The sequence below is a fragment of the Grammomys surdaster genome, unplaced genomic scaffold, assembly GCF_004785775.1.
Source record: "Grammomys surdaster isolate TR1022 unplaced genomic scaffold, NIH_TR_1.0 192, whole genome shotgun sequence".
NCBI lineage: Eukaryota > Metazoa > Chordata > Mammalia > Rodentia > Muridae > Grammomys > Grammomys surdaster.
Genome location: NW_021604637.1, coordinates 794,051 through 814,179, shown reverse-complemented (window position 1 = coordinate 814,179; position 20,129 = coordinate 794,051). Strand labels below are relative to the sequence as shown.

Below are 20,129 nucleotides of genomic sequence, written 5' to 3'. Positions count from 1 at the left end.
TGAGCTGGCTACTCTACCACTATACCAAGCCATATTTGTTCCTAACATGCCAGGGCCTCAGTTCTTGGGTTAGACCCAAGAGACGTTGAAAAGAGTTAATGACTTCTAGACTCCAGTTGGTGGTGGCAGGACATCCGTTAGATCAAGGACTTGAACATCCTCACTGAGTAATCACGGTGAAGACTCACTACCTCCATTTACCTGGCAGGCTGTTTTATTATTGCCATAATCTCTGAGACATGGAGCTTCTTGCTAATTTTCCTTTCCTATAAATGGCTGAAAAGTTATGGTGTCAGTTTTAGTGATGATCAAGCAAGGCTTCTAAAGGGACCTTGTAAATGAAAAGCGATCCCCTCACACACAAGAACAACCAGCTGTTTTATTCCAGGACACAGGAGTATCACTTAAACTATACAGCTTCACAGCTTTTAACATGGGCATGCAGGAGGGGAGCGTTCAGTCTTGATGCTTCCTACCAACACCTGAACCGCAGAAGGAGCTAGCACAGAGAGAGAGACAATGCAGCAAGAGCCAGACCTTCCGTTCACTGGCAACAGTTTCTAATTTTCTGTGAAGTACAGAGGCAACTGAGACCCTGTTACCACACAGCAAAGTGTAGCATTTGGGCTCCAGGGCCACCAGGAGTTTGCTGCCTAAGCCTGAATCTTTTCTGTTTCCACTTGCCAAGATGTTCAGAATGACTGCCAACACTGTAAGTCTCTACGAGACTGTTCGGCTGACTCACTTCTCCTTTTATTAGAAGTTCTCCAAAGCATGCTGAGGTTTTCAGAGAGAGAGAGAGAGAGAGAGAGAGAGAGAGAGAGAGAGAATTTCACACCTCCATCTTTACTGAAAATGTCTTATATTCCACTGACTTTTGACTATTTATAAAGAAGGCTTAAGACTTAGAAAAAGAATCACTGGAGTTGTGCTTTAATGGCTATTCCCAACCAGCATTGTGTCATTATTGGCCCGGGCTGAGCTGGGCGATCTCCCAAACTTGTGACATAATCAGGCCTCTCTCTGCATTACTCCATACACTCCACGTTCCCTCCACATCACACCACTGAATCATAGGCTCTTTTCAGCAAGACGGATTGCCAGGGGATTAACATTAGACAGCCCAATTCCATTATTCAGCAGGCTCATTCAAATCCCAGCCCTAAACTCTAAGAGAGATTTCAGAGCTTTCACAGGGATGAGCTGCCAGAGAGCTCAAAGGGGAGGTGGGGCAGGGGGGCTTTTGAATGTTTAACACAACAACTCAAGCTAAAACCTGCTGTAAGCAAGACCCTGGGGCGACAGCGGCCCTGCCTTGACTCCTCGATTCTTGGAATAGCCCCAACCGTGAATAATTTGTAAACCTGTGCTAGGCTACAATCCCAAAGGACTCCTACAGAACAATTATTTTTTTTCTCCATAATAAATTACTTAATTTTAAATTTAAGTATTCAGAACTTTTAGCCCCAAATCTGGCATTCTTAATGCAAACAGTTTGCGTCAGATTTTTGTCTGTGCAGCCTGAAGTAAATCCCAAGTCATGTGCTCTTTGATGAATGGATTTAGAGCCATTTGTGACAAAAGAAATCCTCTCACACGTCACTCCTCTGTGTGTATGTGTTTACTAACATACCTGAGTCTAGCATACCACAAATGTCTCTATAAGAAACAGGATCAGAGCCAGGCCTAGTGATGCAGGTCTCAAGAGGTGCTACCACTTAGGATGCTAAGGCAGAAAGACGATCAAAACGTTGACCTGCCTGGGCAACAGAGCAAGGCTAGCCTGGGCAACTTAACAAAATCTCATCTCAATTGATAATATACATATTTTTTAAAATGTCTGGAAGATGGCTCAATGATAGAGTAGCTGCCTAATTTCAGCCCTCAGTATTTAAGGATGGGAAAGTGGGGAACACAAACCAGGTATGGGGGCAGGCAGACCAGGAGGGTTCAAGATCATCCTCAACTACGCCAGAAGTTCAAGACTAGCCTGGTCTACGTAACACTCTATCTCAAAAAACATAAACTAAAAAGTAAGAAATGAAAGAAAGCTTTGACACTCTTTTATGAATAAGATAAGATAAATATTACATCGTGCCCTAACAAATTTCACACTAAGGTTCCTGAATAACTTATATGCTTGGCATTGAATGCTTACACCCAAATGTAAGCTAAAGACTGCACGCTACGCTTCGGAAAGCAGTTTTTGTGAATGTAACCTCACTTAACCAGACAGTAAAATCAATATGACTTTCTATTTAACTTTTGTTAACCTAAATCTTCAATTCAACAAATCTATGCAGTTTGGTTAATCCTGTATTGAGGGAGGTTCTTGGGCAATTCAAGAATTAGCAGAACTTCCCTTCAAACAGTCTTATGAAAGAGGCAGAAATATCCATAAGTAAGATAATATCCAGGTCATGCATGCAGAGGACATGATGCAGCAGTGTCTGTGTCTGCATGGTTGCATCCATTTGTGTCACCTTGTCACCCATGAGAAATCAAAACGAATCCCTCTAAGTTGACCCCTCAGTCATCCATCTGCGCACAGAAGAGCAACCCAAAGAAATGGCGGAGGACAGAGAAGAAGCCAAGTGTCACTCTGCCTGATAAGTCAGAGCACAAGAAGCTCCTTAGGAAGAGATCCGAACCCACCATCCCTGTGGTGTAGAGGAATCCTAGCTGCAGACTCATGTCAGTAACTGCGTGGCAAACACTAACTATCAGCTTGACGGGACCTAGAATCACCTAGAAGACAAAATCTCTGGGCAAGTCTGTGCAGGAGTTTCTAGATGAAGTTAATAAAGTTGGGAAGACCCACCCTAAAAGTGGGTACCCCATTAGTATTCTGTACAAGAAGAGAAAAGTGAGCTGGGTGGCAGTATTCATCTGTTTCCTGACTGCAGATACAATGTGACCAGGTCCTTGCTCCTGACCCCATGCCTGGCCTTGAGTCCCATGATGGACGCACTGGGAACCCAAATGAACCCTTCCTTCTTCCATAAGTTGCTTTTGTTAAGCATTTTGTGCAACAATGAGAAAAGTAACATATGTAGCAATCAGTCAAATGTCTTTAGTGACACAAACTCATGATAACCAATAAAATTTGGGAAGAAATGTCCTTTTCTGGAACTACAGGCTGTGTAACCTTAAGATGGAAAATGAAAATGACCTACTTATGTGTGCACTGTGACAAAAACATATTTGTGAGTCTCAAACATAGGTGGTTCCCTTTGCTCAGAGAAATATGTTCCAGGAGTAGGCACTGAACTACCTAAGGACCATTTCTGACATTGACTTTTTTTCTTCCAGCCAGATATGGACTCGATCAGTATATTAACTGTTTCTTTACTCCTCAGGCCATGTGATAAGTTGCCCTTCTTTAAACAATGTTGCCTCTCTTTTAAAAACAAAATTTTCCAGGGCTGGAAAGTTGGTTCAGCAGTTAAGACACACTGCTCTTCCAGAGGACCTGAGTTCCGTTCCCAACATCCATACTAGTGGTACACAACTGCCTAGAACTCTACCTCCAGGAAATCCAACGCCCTCTTCTGTCCACTACAGGCACCTACACTCACTTGCACATATTCACACAGACACACACTTCAAAACATAATTAAAAGTTTTCCTTCACACACTAAGATTATTCAAAGTAATCTTAGCTTCCAGAATGAAATGGCTTACACCACATCCACCTGATTAAAAAAAAAACTGCTTAGGAACCAAGAAGATCTCCCTCAAGCCCATAAAACCTGGCTACCCAGGAACAGAACATAGTCATATGACAGATGAGGCCTCCTCAGATGGTATCTTATGGATACAAAGCCAATTCTCCTTATGTGTGAGGAAAAAACACCCTCACTGCCATGGTCTGAAAGGAGTTGAGCCAGAAGGCAAACTCACCAACAACGTCAAGGTGGTAGGTGTGGTTGATGGACCCGTATTCATTCTCCACCAGGCAGGTGTAATTGCCTTTGTCCGATGGGACCACGCTTTCCATGATAAGGCTCCAGTGTTGGTTTCGTACCTGAAAGAGTCAAAGGAAAAATGATTCTTTGACTAAGCACCAGATACGCACAGTATAAATCGAATTGGCTGGATCCGAGTTGAGCTTATGGACAACAGTACATGTTCAGCATGCACATGGCCTGGGTTCAATGCCCAGGAAGTTGGTGGAAGCAGAGAATGGGGAAGATTTGTAAACTTCCCTACAATTAATATTCAGAAAGCTTCCCTAGAACAGCCTGACAGGCTGGTATTCAAGCGGCTGTAAACATGTGTCTTTGTCTTGGATTTGAGGTTCCATTAGGAGAATCTACATGGCCAAGAGGTCCAATGAGTAAACCTTACGATGTCATACCTCACTGGCAAATGAACTACTTAGACCACCCTCCCACCAGGAGCCTGCAGTTCCCAGAGCACTACGGAATCACCTAGAGCCAACACTGATAATCCCTGGCTGTATGCCACACTTTCTACCTTAGCTAATTTAATTCCTCCAAGAAGCCCTTGGGTCAGATCTATTATTGTTCCTAGGGCTGTTTGTTTCATTCTCTGGGCCCTCAGATATATGGACAGTATGTTTTCACTGGGACCATGGGTCTGCCCCTTCCCCTCCCTGATGGGGAGATAAATAAATAGCACATGTTCCTGGTATTCCCAGAATTCCAGACATGGGAGCAAGGACTCCAAGTTACGTATCTGTTTGTTTGTAAATGTCTTGAGACTTTCCAAAGATAAGAAGTGCATGTAAAACTAAGCTCTTAATGACTCCCACCCACAGCCTGTCAGCTCACATGAGGTTCTAATGTTCTCATCTTGTGAGAACCTAAACTAGGCAGTGTGGAAAGGCACCTCATAGCCATACCCTTCTAAGAACAGAGGGCAGGGCAGCTGTCCCAGAATGCACCTGCAAACAAGGGCAATAGTACGCTGTGGCTATAACTACCGAACAGAGCTACTGCTACTGACTCAAAGCCAAGATCACTGTTTCCCACTAGGATGCCACACGGTACCACTGGGGTGAGGCCTGGATCCCTCTTACCAGCAAAAGCAGAGGGTTAGAAATGAGGCAGGGCAGTTGCCTTGCTTAGATGCCACTGACCCCAACTCTTGCACAACCGTGAAGTTGCCTCAGAGTCCAGCATGGGAGGCTGATAAAGGAACACTGACTCAAGCCAGATTGGTGGGGATAAAGAATGAATCTGATCTTCAGACTGGTGACAGAGAAGGTCTGGGCTCTACTCAAAAGACTCACATTGGTCCCCTTGCAGGACCTGCAAGGCTACCTGAGAGAAAGCCAGGTGGCCCCTTAACAGGTAAAAGCTCCCTACCCCGTGCAATGTGAGCGTCCTGATGGGGGGAAGCCATGCCAATTCCACAGTCTTCTGGAACCCTATCAAATTCCAGTCCCAGGGTACTACTTGGAGATGTCACTCTGAAGGATGAGGGAGGCAGTGGCCGGCTGGCTCATCTACAGAACTCAAGGCAGATGGGGACACAAGGGTACCCTCTGTATCCCAGACTCTCAGAACGATCAGAACTGGTTCGCTCCCTGCCAGTCACGTGGAAGGTAGTTTAGGGATGCAGCCACAAGCTCCAGAGTCCACGCTTCATAATCCAGCTCTCAGCCCTGCTGTAAATATTCAGTTCTTTGAGCCCCCGCTCAAATGTCATGCCTGTGAGCCTTTAATCATGGCAGTGCCACACTCTGGACCCCATCCAAACTGTCAATGTCTTTCTTGTGCCTGGATTCAGACTCTGGCACATGGCATATTCCAAATGGACTTGCCCACGAACTGCTAAGGGAGGTGACGCTGGCTGCCCAAGACATCAGATCTTGGCTTAGGGCAGTACAGCCTGGCAGCTGCCCTCTTGGATACCCAAGCCCCATCTCAGAGCAATGAGCAGCCAAGTGTTTCCTTGGGTCTATGGCATTCTAAGAAAGTGCCCTGGAGCTTTCTAGAACCTTGTGACTCCATCAATGATCTCCCACATGCAGTGACTCTCTGACACCTCTACTCCCAACTGAATTCCTTAACATTTTCCAAAGGGATGCTCTTAGAAACCAAACTGCCAAAAGCAGGACTTGGATACTTCTATAGAGGAGTGCCTACTGTCCATTAGCGACTGCTTAAACAACTACAGTAGCAACTCTTTAAGAAATGCCAACCATAGGCACCAGGTTTGGAAATGTATTAAATCAGTGTTTGCTCTCCAAGCTTCTGTGTGACCTGAAGCAGACACCCTTGCAGAAAGCATACGACATGCACTGTGCCCTTCAATGTGCTCTGAGTTGTCTCAGGGCCACTGTTTTGTCATTTGGGTCAAATGCTCGTACATTGTTTTTGTACATGAAATATAACTACCTCCCCCCAAATCTAAGAAGCTGCTCGTCCTCATTAGCAATCAAGGGAATGCAAATTAAAACAATAATGAGATACTTGTTCGGCAGCTGATTAACAAAAATTAGGAAGATCAGTGTCACTTCAGAACACGGTAAGGGAATAAAAGGGAACACAGACACCAAAGGGGAATGGCAACATAAAACCAGAGAAACCAGTCTGAGGAATAAGATGGTGGCACCCATTAAAACTAATGACACTTTTGCTGGTTGTTGCTGTTGTTTCACTATGTAATGCTACTTCTGGGTATCTTGTCCACAGAAAATAACCAGTCAAGCCAATCAGCAAGTTCGAGGTTCGGTGAGAGACCTTGTCTCACTAAATAATCTAGAAAGTGATTGAGAAAGACACTCGATGTCAGCCTCCGGGCATCCAAACACATGTGTGTACATACGAACACACAGACACACAAACTGAAAGAGAATGTCTCCTCTGCTGTCTGCTGGGTCCTAAATCCTGCTCTGGGGTATGTTCCTCTTCTGGGTCTCTCTAGCTGACCAAGAACAAAAGGCCAGGGACAGGAGAAGCCCTGCACCAAGCAGCATTCCCGTAACTTGTTATTTTCATTCCTGCCCACAGCCAAATGTGTGTGGAATTCCTCGTTATTTTCCAGCTGCCAAGGAACAGAACTGGCGAGCAGAGTTCTAAAACTATGTTCACCAAGGTCTTTCTTGAAATAACATTTCAGTATTGAAACAAAGCAGACTGAAGCTAAGCCCCTGAGCTCTTTAACTTGGAGCACAAAAAGCAGATTCCACAAATGTCTCACACCACACCCATTTGAAGACAGAAGGCAACCCAGACAGGTTTTTTGGGTTTTGTGGGGTTTTTTTTGTTTTGTTTTTTCCAGACTCCTTCTGCTATCGCAAACCTCTGTAAATGCCTGTGAAAGCCTTGGCTATGTTCAAGTAACAACAGGGAACAAAGATTTAACTTGTGCAGAATCATAACACATCACCAGAAAGTCAAAGGTCAAAGGCCCCAACTGTCACCTGGATGTTTGGCTTCCTCATTGCAAAACAACAAAATATTCAAAGATTTCCAAATACCCAGGTGTTCGCTAACAAGTAGAATAAACATCGAGAAGCTGTACTCTGAGCCAGCTAGAAGAAGGTATCCATGTGACAACAGATGCCCTGTGACTTTCCTGCAAATAAAAATCCCTGTAGTCCAGGCTTCAGAAAGGTAATCTATAAATATATCTGTGGTTGAGAAGATATGAAATCTCACTGTTCTATCCCCAAGCCCCACTTCCAGAAGGCTCCTAGGGATGCCAAAAGACCGCTTCTGAATTCGCTTGTATACAAGTCTCACACGTGTGTGGAGGGGCTTGAATTTAGCTGCCTGTCATCACCCAGATGTGAAGGCAAACACTTGTTAATGCTTAAACTGGCATCGATGGATAGCAGTTTACTTTGCAGTGGGGTTGTCCAGAGAACTGTACTATCAGAGCTTCAACCACAGTGGTTCTCAACCTGTGTGTTATGACCTCTTTGGGGGTCAAACAACCCTTTCTCAGGGGTCACCTAAGACCATTTGTTATGATTCATAGAAGTAGCAAATTTACAGTTATGAAGTAGCAACAAAAATCATTTTATGGTTGGGGATCACCACAACATGAGGAACTGTATTAAAGGGTCGCCCTTTTAGGAGGGTTGAGAGCCACTGCTCTACAACTACAGGTGGAAACTGAATCTCTTCACTCAGATCAGTAAGCAAGCCCTGACTCTCTGCAGAGGAGATGTGCCTTACACCACAAAATGCAGCCTTAAGGCAATGAAGGTGAATTCAGCACCTTTTGAACTCAGCTCTTTACCAACGCTGACCTTCAAGAACGGCCATATGATCCAGAAATTCCACTATTTATATCTCAAAGACCTGAAAGCCAGGACTCAGACACGCTCATATAAACTATAAGGAAAGGTGCTGGGTATAGTCATTGGATGGAATATTGATCAATCATAAAAGTAAATTAAGTTTTGATTCTTACTGTAACATAGATGAACCCTGAACAGACTGAGTCAAATAAGCTGGACATAAAGGCAAACATCCTATGATCACATTTACAGGAAGTACTAAGAAAAAACAAATTTAAAGACAAAAAAAATAGACTTGAGAACCCCAAGTGCAGGGGGAGGAGTTATTTCTTAATGGCTGCAGATATTTTATTTGGAGTAACCAAAAAAGGTTTTGGAGGTTTAAAAAAATGGTTAAACAAAACTGTGTTCTAGGTATTCTAGGACAGGTTTTGGTGGGTTTATTTTGTTTTGCTTTTCTATCACCCAGAGAGGTGACAGAAGTTGGAAGAACAAATGAGACACACACGCACACGCACACGCACACGCACACGCACACGCACACGCACTCACGTGCACCTGAGGTGCAGAATGCCAAATATTTCTACCTGTCTTTTACATTAAAACGAATCTGAGCTCCTTTTTAAAGATTTAATTATTTTTATTTTTAATCATGTTTACTATGTGGAAAAGATATGTGCCTGTAGACAGCTGCAGGTGCTCTCAGAGGCACACCAGATTTCTGGGTGCCGAGACCTGAACCCGGATCCTCTGCTTGACCAAAACATGTTTTTAGCCATCAAGCCATCCCTCCAGCTCAAGTTTTGGTCTCATTTCTTAATTTTCTGATTTCAAGTGGTTTTGTGTTTCCCCCTTCGGTGGCCCCATGCACAAGGCATTCCAAAGCATGTTAGAGTGTGGTGGCCAAGGGCCACAAAGCCATAAACAAGTTAGAAGAGTTTGAGGGACTGGCATGGCCATCAAAGTCCCGTGTGGGTTCCAGAATGACAGGTTTATGAAGAAACAAGAAAAGTCACACAAATAACCAATGTTCCTTTATGGAAACTTCCAGGTCTCTGGCTTTCTGGAAAAGCACACCACGGAAAACTTGACACCTTGCTTCATTAAGAGGCAAACAGACAGAAATCAGAGGAGTAGAGGTTGGGACTTGGCAGGGCTTCTCTGTGGCGTTTGAGTTGGGTAAGTCTCTTCAATTAGGTATGAATTAGGTAGGTTCTTATGACATGGAATTGCCTCCAAGACAGATAGCTTGAGTGTGATTCCTAGGACCTATCTGGTGGAAGGAGAAAACCAACTCCCTCCCACAGGTTGTCCTCTGGTCTCCACAAGATCATACACACACACACACACACACACACACACACACACACACACACACTGTTTTTTTAAGTAGGTCTCTCCTTCTGGTGCTGAGACACACAAAACTACAGCCTGTACACAGCAACCCAGGTCAAACGTTTGCAGGTACATTCTCTTTAGGAGTTCACTTAGCAATGAGGAAAATATCAAAAGGAGAACCCCTCACAGAGACCAAGATACCTAACCTTGTGCCATGAAGGCACAGGTTAAGCCTACAAACAGAGTGGTTTCAGGCAGGCAGCAATACCAGGAAGAGAGACCCAACCCCAGGAGATGGTGTCAGTTGGGGGACCGCCCTCGCTTCACAACCTAGGAACCCTGGGAGGGTTTAATGCATCTTCAACAAGAATTCCGCTTTAGGGAACATGTTTGCCAAGCTGAAAGCCGTGACTTTCCTAATTCCCAGAAAGCCCTGGGGCTCTGTAGAATTTCTAAATTTCCAGTATCACCACAGTGAATGTCCTACCAGGGCTGACTTTATTGCCCTGATGTGAAAATCTCTATTGCACAATCATTTGCATTGGACAGGTCACCTCAGGGACTACTAGGCCACAGCTTCCTTCTGCATGCATCAGGGAAAAATCAGGTGAGCACCCAGGCCAGGGCCACACATTCCAAAGGGCAGCTCTCCCTTCATCCTTTCCACCCTCTTTCTTTTATTTTCTGGGGGGTGGGCACATATAAGTATGTGTTTGTGTGTGCATATGTGTAGAGGTCAGAGGTCAAATTTGGGTATCTCCCTCTCTACCTAATTTCTTGAGATAGGATCTCTCACTAAACCTGACTTGGCAAGACTAGCTGGCCATTGAAGTCCAGCCCTGGGAGTGCAGGCGCACACTGTGACATCTGGCTTTTTTTTTTTAACGGGTTCTAGTCTTGAACTCGGGTCCTCATGTTTGCACAGGAAGTACTCTACCAACTGAGTCATCTCTCTAGCCTTATCTCTTAAGCATTAAAATGTCCTTTAGAGTTAGAATTTTGCCCCTATACATCCAAATTCTTTTCTCCTTCCCCTCTAGAAACAGCTCAAACATGGGTTAACAAAACTCCCAGGGTCAGGTGGGAGGGTTGGAGAGATGGCTCTGTGGTTAAGAACATTTGCTGCTCTTGCAGAAGACCCAGTCCCCACGTGGTGGCTCACACCTGCAATCCCAGTTCCAGGGTTCAAACACCTTCTTCTGACCTCTGAGGGCACCAGGCACACATGTGTGCACAAATATATGTGTAGGTGATACTCAGACACATAAAACAAACAGATAAATCTTAGAACAACGAAACAGCCTGGACGTGTGTCCTCATGGGCTACAGCTATCTTCGGGGGGTCCTCCTGGGTGCTCTTAATTAGCACAATGTTGTCACGGGTAATTAAAGCTCCCTGCACCTGTTAAAAAATCAAGGGCATTCCCTCATTAAGCCCTGTGTCTAACAGCTCCGAAATCATAATCACTCATTCACGTTTGCAAAATGTTCCTTATCCATAATAATGACGTATGGCCCATTTATTTTAAGACCGGGAGTCTCTGGAGACTTGCAGGCTCACTTGGTACCTGCTTAAGAGCTGTCTGCCTGAGCAGAATTAGTTAACTGCCAGGGTCCTGACCGCCATTCTCACAGTAAAAGAGTACGTAAGCAAATCTTTGAAACTGCATCGATCCTGAGTCTCCCTGTAAGCCAGAGTGGACCGCCAGTCTGGGGGCCAGAGTTTAAGTGGTGTGACCCTCCCTTTCTACGCTGCAATGCCTAACGAACTCTTTGTCTATTTGTTACTTATATTTATTTATTTTGGAATCTACCTTCCAATGCCACTGTCTAAGGACTGACCTAAGAAGAAAAAAAGGACCTGCTTCTAACCGCATGGAGAAGTTGCAGTCAAGGACTGAAGAGCCCCCTGTCTGAGGCCCAGCAGGTCTGTCCTTTGTTCCTATGCTTATCTTCCCTAACCTAGACAAAGACTTACAGGCTTTCTCCAACTTCTTCTGGGTTTGGGCCTCTACATGTTCATTTTTAAAGGTTAAGACCCAAGAGACAAAAAAATCACTACAGAAGCAAATAATCCTTTAAAGATGAAAGCCTGCTCAACCAGTCTCAGGTATCTGACAGGTGGGAAGAAGCTCACATAAGTTTGGCAGGGTGGCACGGGGGCTTGGTACCACTGTGCCAGGCTAAACACAGGGAGAGACCGTTCTTCGCCACACTTCAACACTGCCTCCGAAAACGCCTCTCCCACCTGGCTTTTAAGAACTATGCATCGATGCCTTCTATTTGCCCACACTGGAAGCTTCTAAGATAGGTCTTAGTGATACTCTTGGCATCCATGCCCTTGGCTTGGCTCCTTCCTGGGGACCTGTTTAATTAAAGGGAAGAGCAAAAGAGCTGGAATGCTGCTCCCACGGGGAGGTCTGAGGTCACAGAGGCTGTGACATACTTGTTCCGACCTCCCTCCTCTGTCTGTTTACCCTGGAGATGACAGCTGTTACGGTGTTACCGGCTGTGCTCTGGCCCATGTGGCAAGAAGCACAAGAGTGAATGCTAACAACAAATGAACAGTGCCTTCCCCAGAGAATCCTTTAAGGGAGAACCCAGCCCTAACTAAAACCATGGCACAGTTCTGGGAGAAACCTAGAGGAAAGACCCCCACTAGGCTGCGCTTAGATTTGCAGCAAAACTGTGAGGTGCTGACTAAAGTAGCTTGTTACATGGCAACTGACAATTTATACACCCTCACCACTTCCAAATGCACGGAAACAAGGTCTCCTTAAGTCCTCTTCACATGCAAAATTCTTAAAATAATTCTACCCATACTAAATAACTTGAAAATTCCATCTCTTTCTTTCAAATCAAACCAAACCAAAACCACTACCACTGCCACCACCACAACTTTCCAATTAATCCCCAAAGAGATCTGCCTGCCTCCACCACCTGAGGTCTCAGACTGAAGGCATGTGCCACCACCACACCTGGTTCTCCTCTATTCTCTCGTTGTGCTGAGACCACACTTCCTTGCATGCACGTCAGATACAGCATGTGCTTGTGACTTCATCCTTATCTTTATCTGCTAGCTCTCAAGCTGGCTTCCCAACCACACCAGGTCCCCTCTGACTCTCGGCCATCTCTATTCCTGCTTGCTTAGCTTCCCCAGTGCTTAGGCAGTGTCCTATATAAGGATACTTAATCAATGGTGCTGAATGGATGGACGAAACCATAAGGAACACCCTCAGGGGTGTTCAATCAATGACACTGAATGAATGAGCAAAGCTGTACTTAGCATCCCAGGGATGCTAAGATTCCAAGATGTCACAGAGATGCTGTCACCCAGCTCCTCAGTGAGGGATGAGACTAAACTTTAAGCTGTTCTCTGATGGGCCCTTGAGCATCTTTGGTGATAGTGAGGGGCTGCTTCCATCATGGTCCAGTATCTCCCCTTGTTAGCTAATACTAGTTCATACTCCCCTCCTCTGAGCTAAGCTATTCATTCTTAATACAGTCCCGCCCTCACAGACTGGCTGCACCAGTTCCAGTTTTACAGGCCATAAAGCATATAGAAAACAGACCCTCAACTTTTGACCCCCTGGTTATTAAACTCTTCTCCTGTAAAGAAGAATGCAAATGGGAACCAACTTTAAAATTACAGGGGCGTCCGGGGTGATCTTTTAAACATATCAGACAGTGACGTGATCAATTACAATAATTACGTCTTTTTAAAAACACATATTCCCTCTGGTCCTGCCAACTCCAGAGGACTTTAAAAAAAATAAACACTTGGAAACACAGGGCTTTAGTAGCTCAGTCCTACCTTATAGCCTCCAATGCGATGCTCCTGCTTAAATTCCTTCCCGTTTTTCAGCCACCTCATTGTGGGTGTCGGATTCCCCCCGGCTGGACAGCGGAACTTCACAGTGTTGGCGGCGGGGACGGCATGGAGCCGCTTCTCCATCTTTTCTGTGTTGGTCCAGTATGGTGCTCCTGATTCAGAAGACAATGAAATACACACACGTGAAGGAACAGCCTCGTCAACTCAACCAAGGTAGGACGGCTTCGCTGTACAGGAAAGGATCCGATTTTCTTCTGACTCTTTGGATAATATTTATGTTAGGAAAATATTTTCAGAAGTCTGGTCCAGCTGGCCTAGCAGAAGGTCCCCAGAGGGGCTGCTTATTGGGTTATGCCTATTAACAGGAAAAAAGCATGAGAAGCACCTTCTCTCTGGCTCCTGTCTGGTGCCAAAAAAATAATTCCATGTCAAATCATGCTTTAAAATGCTACTTTATATTCACAGAAACAGTCCATGTAATAACAAGGGCTCAGTCCTCCAAAAAATATATCATGTTAGATCACCACACCTATTAAATGGTCAAATATACACACTGTAAAAATAAACTGTCCTCGGGGACCATATCAATTTACGGATCAGACCTTTCTTTCTGTGCGGGCATGGGTAGAGGGGTGCTCATGTGTGTTCGGGTGCACGTGCATGTGTGTGAGGTCAGAGGTCAACCTCAGGTGCCCATTCCCCAAGTCCCCAAAAAAAATAAAGACGTTAGCTTTTGAGACAGGGTCTCTCACTGGCCTGGAACTGCTCAGGTAAGAGAGGCCAGCCCACACTGAGCTCCCAGGGATCTGTATACTTCCATTTCCCCAGCACTGGGGTCGCAAGCATGCGTCATCGTATCAGGCTTTTCCGAGCATGGGTTCTGGGGATCAAACTCAGGTCCTTATACTTACAGAGCAAGTACTTCCCCCATGGACTGGCTGTACTAACGTTCTAGCAAGTCCCGAGCAGTCTATAAATGGCAATTGATAGTGATAATATACATTCTCATCTTGGCATGGTAAAATGATCCAGGGGGCCATCATTAATTTCCTAGCACCTTCTATGATAAATCGAAATACTGTATTGTTAAGTATAAATTTTTTTTTAATGAAAGAGAACTTTTTTCTTTCCAGTGGTGGTTATAGACACTATAATCCTACTGCCATGCCTACGCTTAATAAGAGGCAACTAATCAAATGCTAAAGTCCCCTAAATGGCCCTCACAGTCACAGGTACAAGTGATTTATTAAGCTCAGAAAAGGAAGTAGATCTTTCCATGACCAAGTAACAAGCACAGTACACCTTGCACAGGTACCACAGCCTCCCAGTCCAGAATGCTGCTATAAACTCCTCATGCCTGGACTAACAGCTCGAGGCTGCTAGTGACCCAGCGTTTGTTTGCCAAGTACTGTTCTAAGAGCTTGTACATGCTTAGCATGTACAGGACTCCTGACAACATCCCAGTGGTAATCCCAAGGGAGCTATTACCATCCCTGCTGCAGGCCAAGAAAACTGGGGTAAGACTTTACCTGCCAATAGTTGCAGCACCAAAAGACTTGCAACTGACATTTAACCAAGATCAGTCTGATGTCTGAATACCAGTCCTTACCCCCAGTCTTCCTAGCTAATACAGACCATGTTCACCAGGAAGTCAAACCTGCCATGTCACCTTCTAGACACTAAAAACTAGAGTCTGAGATAGTCAGTTAGGGTGAACACTTTAACATTCAGTATTGTCCAGATATTCCACTGAAATATTAGGCAACAATTATACTTTACACATGATGAGAGTCAGCAGGAGCCGCACACACACCCCACAAACCAGAGGCAAAATTGTCACAGTCAAAGAGCGTATTTGGGTTGGGGCGGGAGGTGTCAGCCTGAACAGCCAAGCTGTCTTGTTACAATCACTTTCTGGAGTAACTATCCCTTTCTCTTGACACCTGCTACAAGAGGCAGAGCTGAGATTTCTTAGTAAGGGCACACTGCATCTTCTTCGTGCTAATGCATTTCCACGTGTCAAGGTGGTGGGATTTCCGTGGCAACCTCGTGATGCCAAGACTGTGCAAAACCACAGTTACTTACTCATTTGGAGCAGAAAGAAAGCAGGAAGGGGGGAGAGAGGGGAGGGAGGGCAGAGGACAGGAAGGGAGATGGTGAGAGAGGCCAAGAAAGAAGGAAAGAGGCTGTACCATTTCTTATCAATCCCGCTGCATTGGTGATATGCATCTGTAATACGCATCTGTGAGTGGGCCTTGTAGCCTGGGCATTGAATGCTTGTAAACACATCTATTCTTTGGAAAGTTCACCAGGGGGGACTACTGGACTCCCACTTATCACAAGACCCCAAGAACCTGGCATACCCTGAAAAAATTTCAATCATCTTCCATTTTAAAAGCTTCTACTTAGAAAAATCCATCCAAAGCCACTGAAAGCAGCCATTGAGATCCCCAAATAAATAATGAGCTTTGTCCCTACACAAAGACTTTAACAAATCTGACCTAAATGGAAAGCATACCTCATGCTGTCAGGTGTCTGGACTCATGTCATTTGTTTAAGTAAACACAATGGCCTATTCACATGAATTAGCTAAATATTAATGCAGTCACTCTTTCAGATAGCATCAATTACTGCTGGGCTGAGCTCTGGAATGCCTTTTTTTTTTTAACATAAAAGAAGCCAACAAATAGGTGTTTACAAACTATTAGGCATGATTTTCATGTTCTCTGAGATCAAAAAGTAGGGGTTGGCCTCAGGAACTAAGGAATGTTCTTTTCCACGCTAAGCCATCAAGGAGGCTGCACCACCACAGGGGACTACCCCCCAGCCACATGCAATGGACTGCCCTGACTTGTGTCTACAGCACACTGGCAACCAATGCCTCTGTCCTGGTAGCCAAGGAATGACTTAGAGAATAGGATAAAAGAATGCCCACTGCAGGGATTTCTAGCAGGTAGTTGCCTCCCTGGAGTGGAACTGTATCTAGAAAATCTGCTCAAACAAAACAGACACTGGCCACACACCACAGTGGGCATGGCTTTTTGCCTCAGTCACAGAGACCCAAGGTGGGTGGGGCACAATGAAACCCAATCACAAGTCTATTGCTGGAACCGAACTTCACAACAGTCCCCTAGGAGCTGAAAGATCATTGAGCTAAGTTGTTCAGGATACCTGTGTGCCACGAAAGGGCCATCCCAACGCTCTGCTGGGCTCCCGACTTCTTAGCCAGTGCCACTTTATTGAGAGCTACATCAGAACCAAGGCCTTTGCAACCAAGCCTCCCTTTAAGATGGCAAGTGTGCATTTTTTTTTAAAAGCACTAAACATGGTACTTGAAAAAGAGATGAAACTATTTTATAATTTATTACAATAATATTTTTTATCGCTCTCCCTGATATGAACTTAAAGGAGCTACATGACCTAGAAAAAGAACATTCCTACGCAAGCATCCTCTTGAGCTTCCTGCCACGGAAGCCTCCTGACCTTTCATACAATCTTGTTATATAGCCCAGGCTGGCCTCAAACTCAAAATCCTGCCTCATACTCCCTGGCACTGGAATTGTAGGTTCAACACTCAGGACTCTGCAGACTCCGCCATTTCCAAAGTAACCACATACAAATGTCCAGAAACCAAAGAACTAGATATACAACCAGAGAAACAAGAACCAGGCATCTTGGAGAAGGCAAGGCATCCTCTACCCTCCCAAAGCTTGAGAGCATTTCAGAAATTCCATGGAGCAGGAACAGCCACACCGGAGTAAAAACCTGCAGAAGCAGAGACAATCCTGGTACCTAGCAGATGGTCACACACAGGTTATTCAACAACCTTGAGGCTTTCTAAAATCAGGAACAGGAGCTTCTTCCTTTCCTTCCTTCGGCATCATCTTAGAGATACACAGAACACACACAAAGTCACGTGACTGATCAGACTGGACTGCGGGGTAGACCTCGAAAGGCACCGAAAGTGAAGCACACCAAGTCACTCATGAAGTGAATGGGCAGAGTCCCCTTTGGCTCTGACATCCATCTATCTCCTCATGGCATACACAGCCAAAGAAAAAAGTCCCGTTAGTCACAAAATGATACTAACAAGAAGTAAATCAAAAGAACAGAGAGATGCATCGTAAGAAGTAAATCAGATCCCGTCAGAGAGATGCGGCTGACCTCCTTAGAGCCATTCTCCTCTGTACCAGCACCCATCACATCTCCAACATCAGCCCAGGCAGCCTTTCACTCTGTCCAAATACAACTGAGTAGGGAGTGACCCTAACTCCACTCAGAGCCCCCCCTCAAAGAACCCCATGACCATCCTTAACCACTCTGTCCCACTGTGGAGGTTCATCCTCCCTCCTCTAGATGGGTTGCTACATTGTCAGCGACGCCAGCTTCCACTACAGGTGTCTGTCCATCCTTCAAAGTATGCCTGCTGATGGCCGCCAGCTAGCAAGCACAGAATGAAATAGGCCACAGCTTGAGTTCCAGCCAGCCTCTAAGGCAAAGCGAGAGAATGGATGACTGGGCTAACCTTTAAACCAGGGAAGCTGTTCTGATAAGGTTCTAATATTCTTTCCAGGCTTCTGTGTGCTACGCAGGTATTGATTTTTGTCAACAAATGGTAGGACTACAGGGTTTTTTTGACCCTGCAATTTAAACTTAATGATAAAACATAAGCTGCTGGCCCTGTCCCTGAAAAAAACCCTTACACGGCCAAGTATTGACATCTACGGTTGACAGGCTACTCTCTATCGAGAACCAAAACGCAAGCACAGCCCGATATTTTAAAGGAAAAACAGAGACTCATATTACAATGTTCCTCCATCTGGCATGATGGCTGACAGGATCAATGTCACCCAGAAAGGTTAAGTGATTTGATCAAGGTCACAAAGCCAGAGGCCAGGCCAAGGCTAGCCTGGAGTCTCCAGCTCCCTTAGCAATGCTCTTCATCCACAGCAGGCTGCCCTGTGAACTCTCCCACAGTAATTAAGTCAAAAGTTTAAGATTTATGTGAGCCAGGGGCGCTGACGACTGCCAACTGTATTTTTATTGATGCAGAATTTTTAAAGCACACAGGCTGTTTCAGCTCTCAGATCAAGTCTCCCCGACTCCCTAAAGCCTCACTAAGGCCCCCTGCCTTAAGTCTATAATTAGGGCATTTAAAAATATCACTAATCAGGACATCTGAATGCTGTGCCCCCTGATATGTTGGTTTTGCTTTGTTTTGTTTTTAATGTCACTATCCTTGCAATAGACAGACATTCATCTACTTTGGTTTGATATGAACTAAGAGAAACCAAATCTAGCACAGGCAGACTGGGAGTGCCACTTCAAAAGGAATATGGTCTTAGTGAGTGTTCTACTGCTGTAAAGAGACACCATGACCAATGCAGCTTTTATAAGAGAAAGCATTTAACTGACGCTTCCTTACAGTGTCAGAGGTCAGTCCAGTATCATCATGGTGGGAAGAAGCATGGCAGTACCCAGGCAGACATGGCACTAGAGAAGAAGATCGAAAGTTCTGCATCCTGATCCAAAGCAAAGAGAAGAAGACACGGCCAGGCATGGACTTTGGAAACCTTAAAGCCCATCTCGGTGATATACCTCTCCCAACAAGGCCACACCTCCTAATCCGTCTCAAATAGTGCCATTCCTGGTGACCGAGTGTTCAAATACATGAGCCTTTGGGAAGCATTTTCATTCAAACCACCACAGCCTGGCTTCTAGAAATCTCTATCAAATAGCTCACTGACCAGTGAGGTGTTTAATCAGAAACACATGGTGGGCTGGGGGGAGGGGGAAGTGTGACATCACTCACAAGAGAAATGACTAGAGTCTCCTGGGAGGCTGCCTCCATGGAATTATTCTCAGGATGTTCTGCAAGATAAGGCATCCCAGCCAGCCACCGTACATCTGGCCAGGCAGGGCCAAGAAGGAAGAGCCAGCAGCTCCTTCCGTGATAAGGCACCCGAACGGACCTACTGATGAGGTTTCAGTTAGGAAGGATTTCCAGAACATTCAGCAGCCTACATACTTTTTTCATAAAACAAAACAAAAAAAAAAAAAAAACTTCAGACCAGTGATGGTTCAGAACTGTTAGCAGCAACCAGGTAACCAACCAAAGAATCCGGGACCTCAGACTACATTCCTAGTTCCTCTTAACCCTTCCCTCAGGAAAAAGAAGAAAAGAAGACTTCCTTTCTCTCTGACATGGACCACATGGCATTTGCAGGTCTCAACAGGGATGAAAGCAAAAGGGAAAATCCCTTGCCACTAGAAAGGACCACTCCAACAACTGGAGTCTTGTCCTGCAGTCAAGCCCCTCCACTCAAATAACAGAGACAAACTTTTAGTCAAACATGATCTACCCAAGAACTAACTCTCGGAATCTTCAGAAAGCAATCACTTTAAACACAAGCTTGAGGAAATATTTTTCTTTTGGGGGGGGGGGGGTTGAGACAGGGTTTCTCTGTGTAGCCCTGGCTGTCCTGGAACTCACTATGTAGACCAGGCTGGCCTTGAACTCAGAAATCCACCTGCCTCTGCCTCCCAAGTGCTGGGATTAAAGGCGTGCACCACCACTGCCCAGCTTTGAGGAATTTTTTTTTTTTTAAATCTCCATGAATCTGCTGCCAGGTAATCTATGGAGACACTTAAATTCCCAGGAAAGGCAAGAACTAGGTAAGTTACCTTTTCCATGCTGATGCACGAATGTAGAAACTTGTATGCCCTCAACCTGGATAC

At 45.1% G+C, this 20,129-nt stretch overlaps 1 protein-coding gene across 10 annotated transcripts in view; it reads right to left on the bottom strand.

Moving 5' to 3' along the window:
• Fgfr2 (fibroblast growth factor receptor 2) overlaps positions 1 to 20,129 on the bottom strand; it is a 111,444-nt gene that overhangs the window by 59,551 nt on the left and 31,764 nt on the right. For all 10 annotated transcript variants that reach the window (XM_028769389.1, XM_028769384.1, XM_028769380.1 and 7 more), the window contains 2 exons: positions 13,374 to 13,543; positions 3,904 to 4,027 (listed from right to left, as the gene is read on the bottom strand). In XM_028769389.1, the coding sequence (XP_028625222.1) occupies positions 3,904 to 4,027; positions 13,374 to 13,543 (294 nt within the window). The remainder of the gene's footprint in view (positions 1 to 3,903; positions 4,028 to 13,373; positions 13,544 to 20,129) is intronic.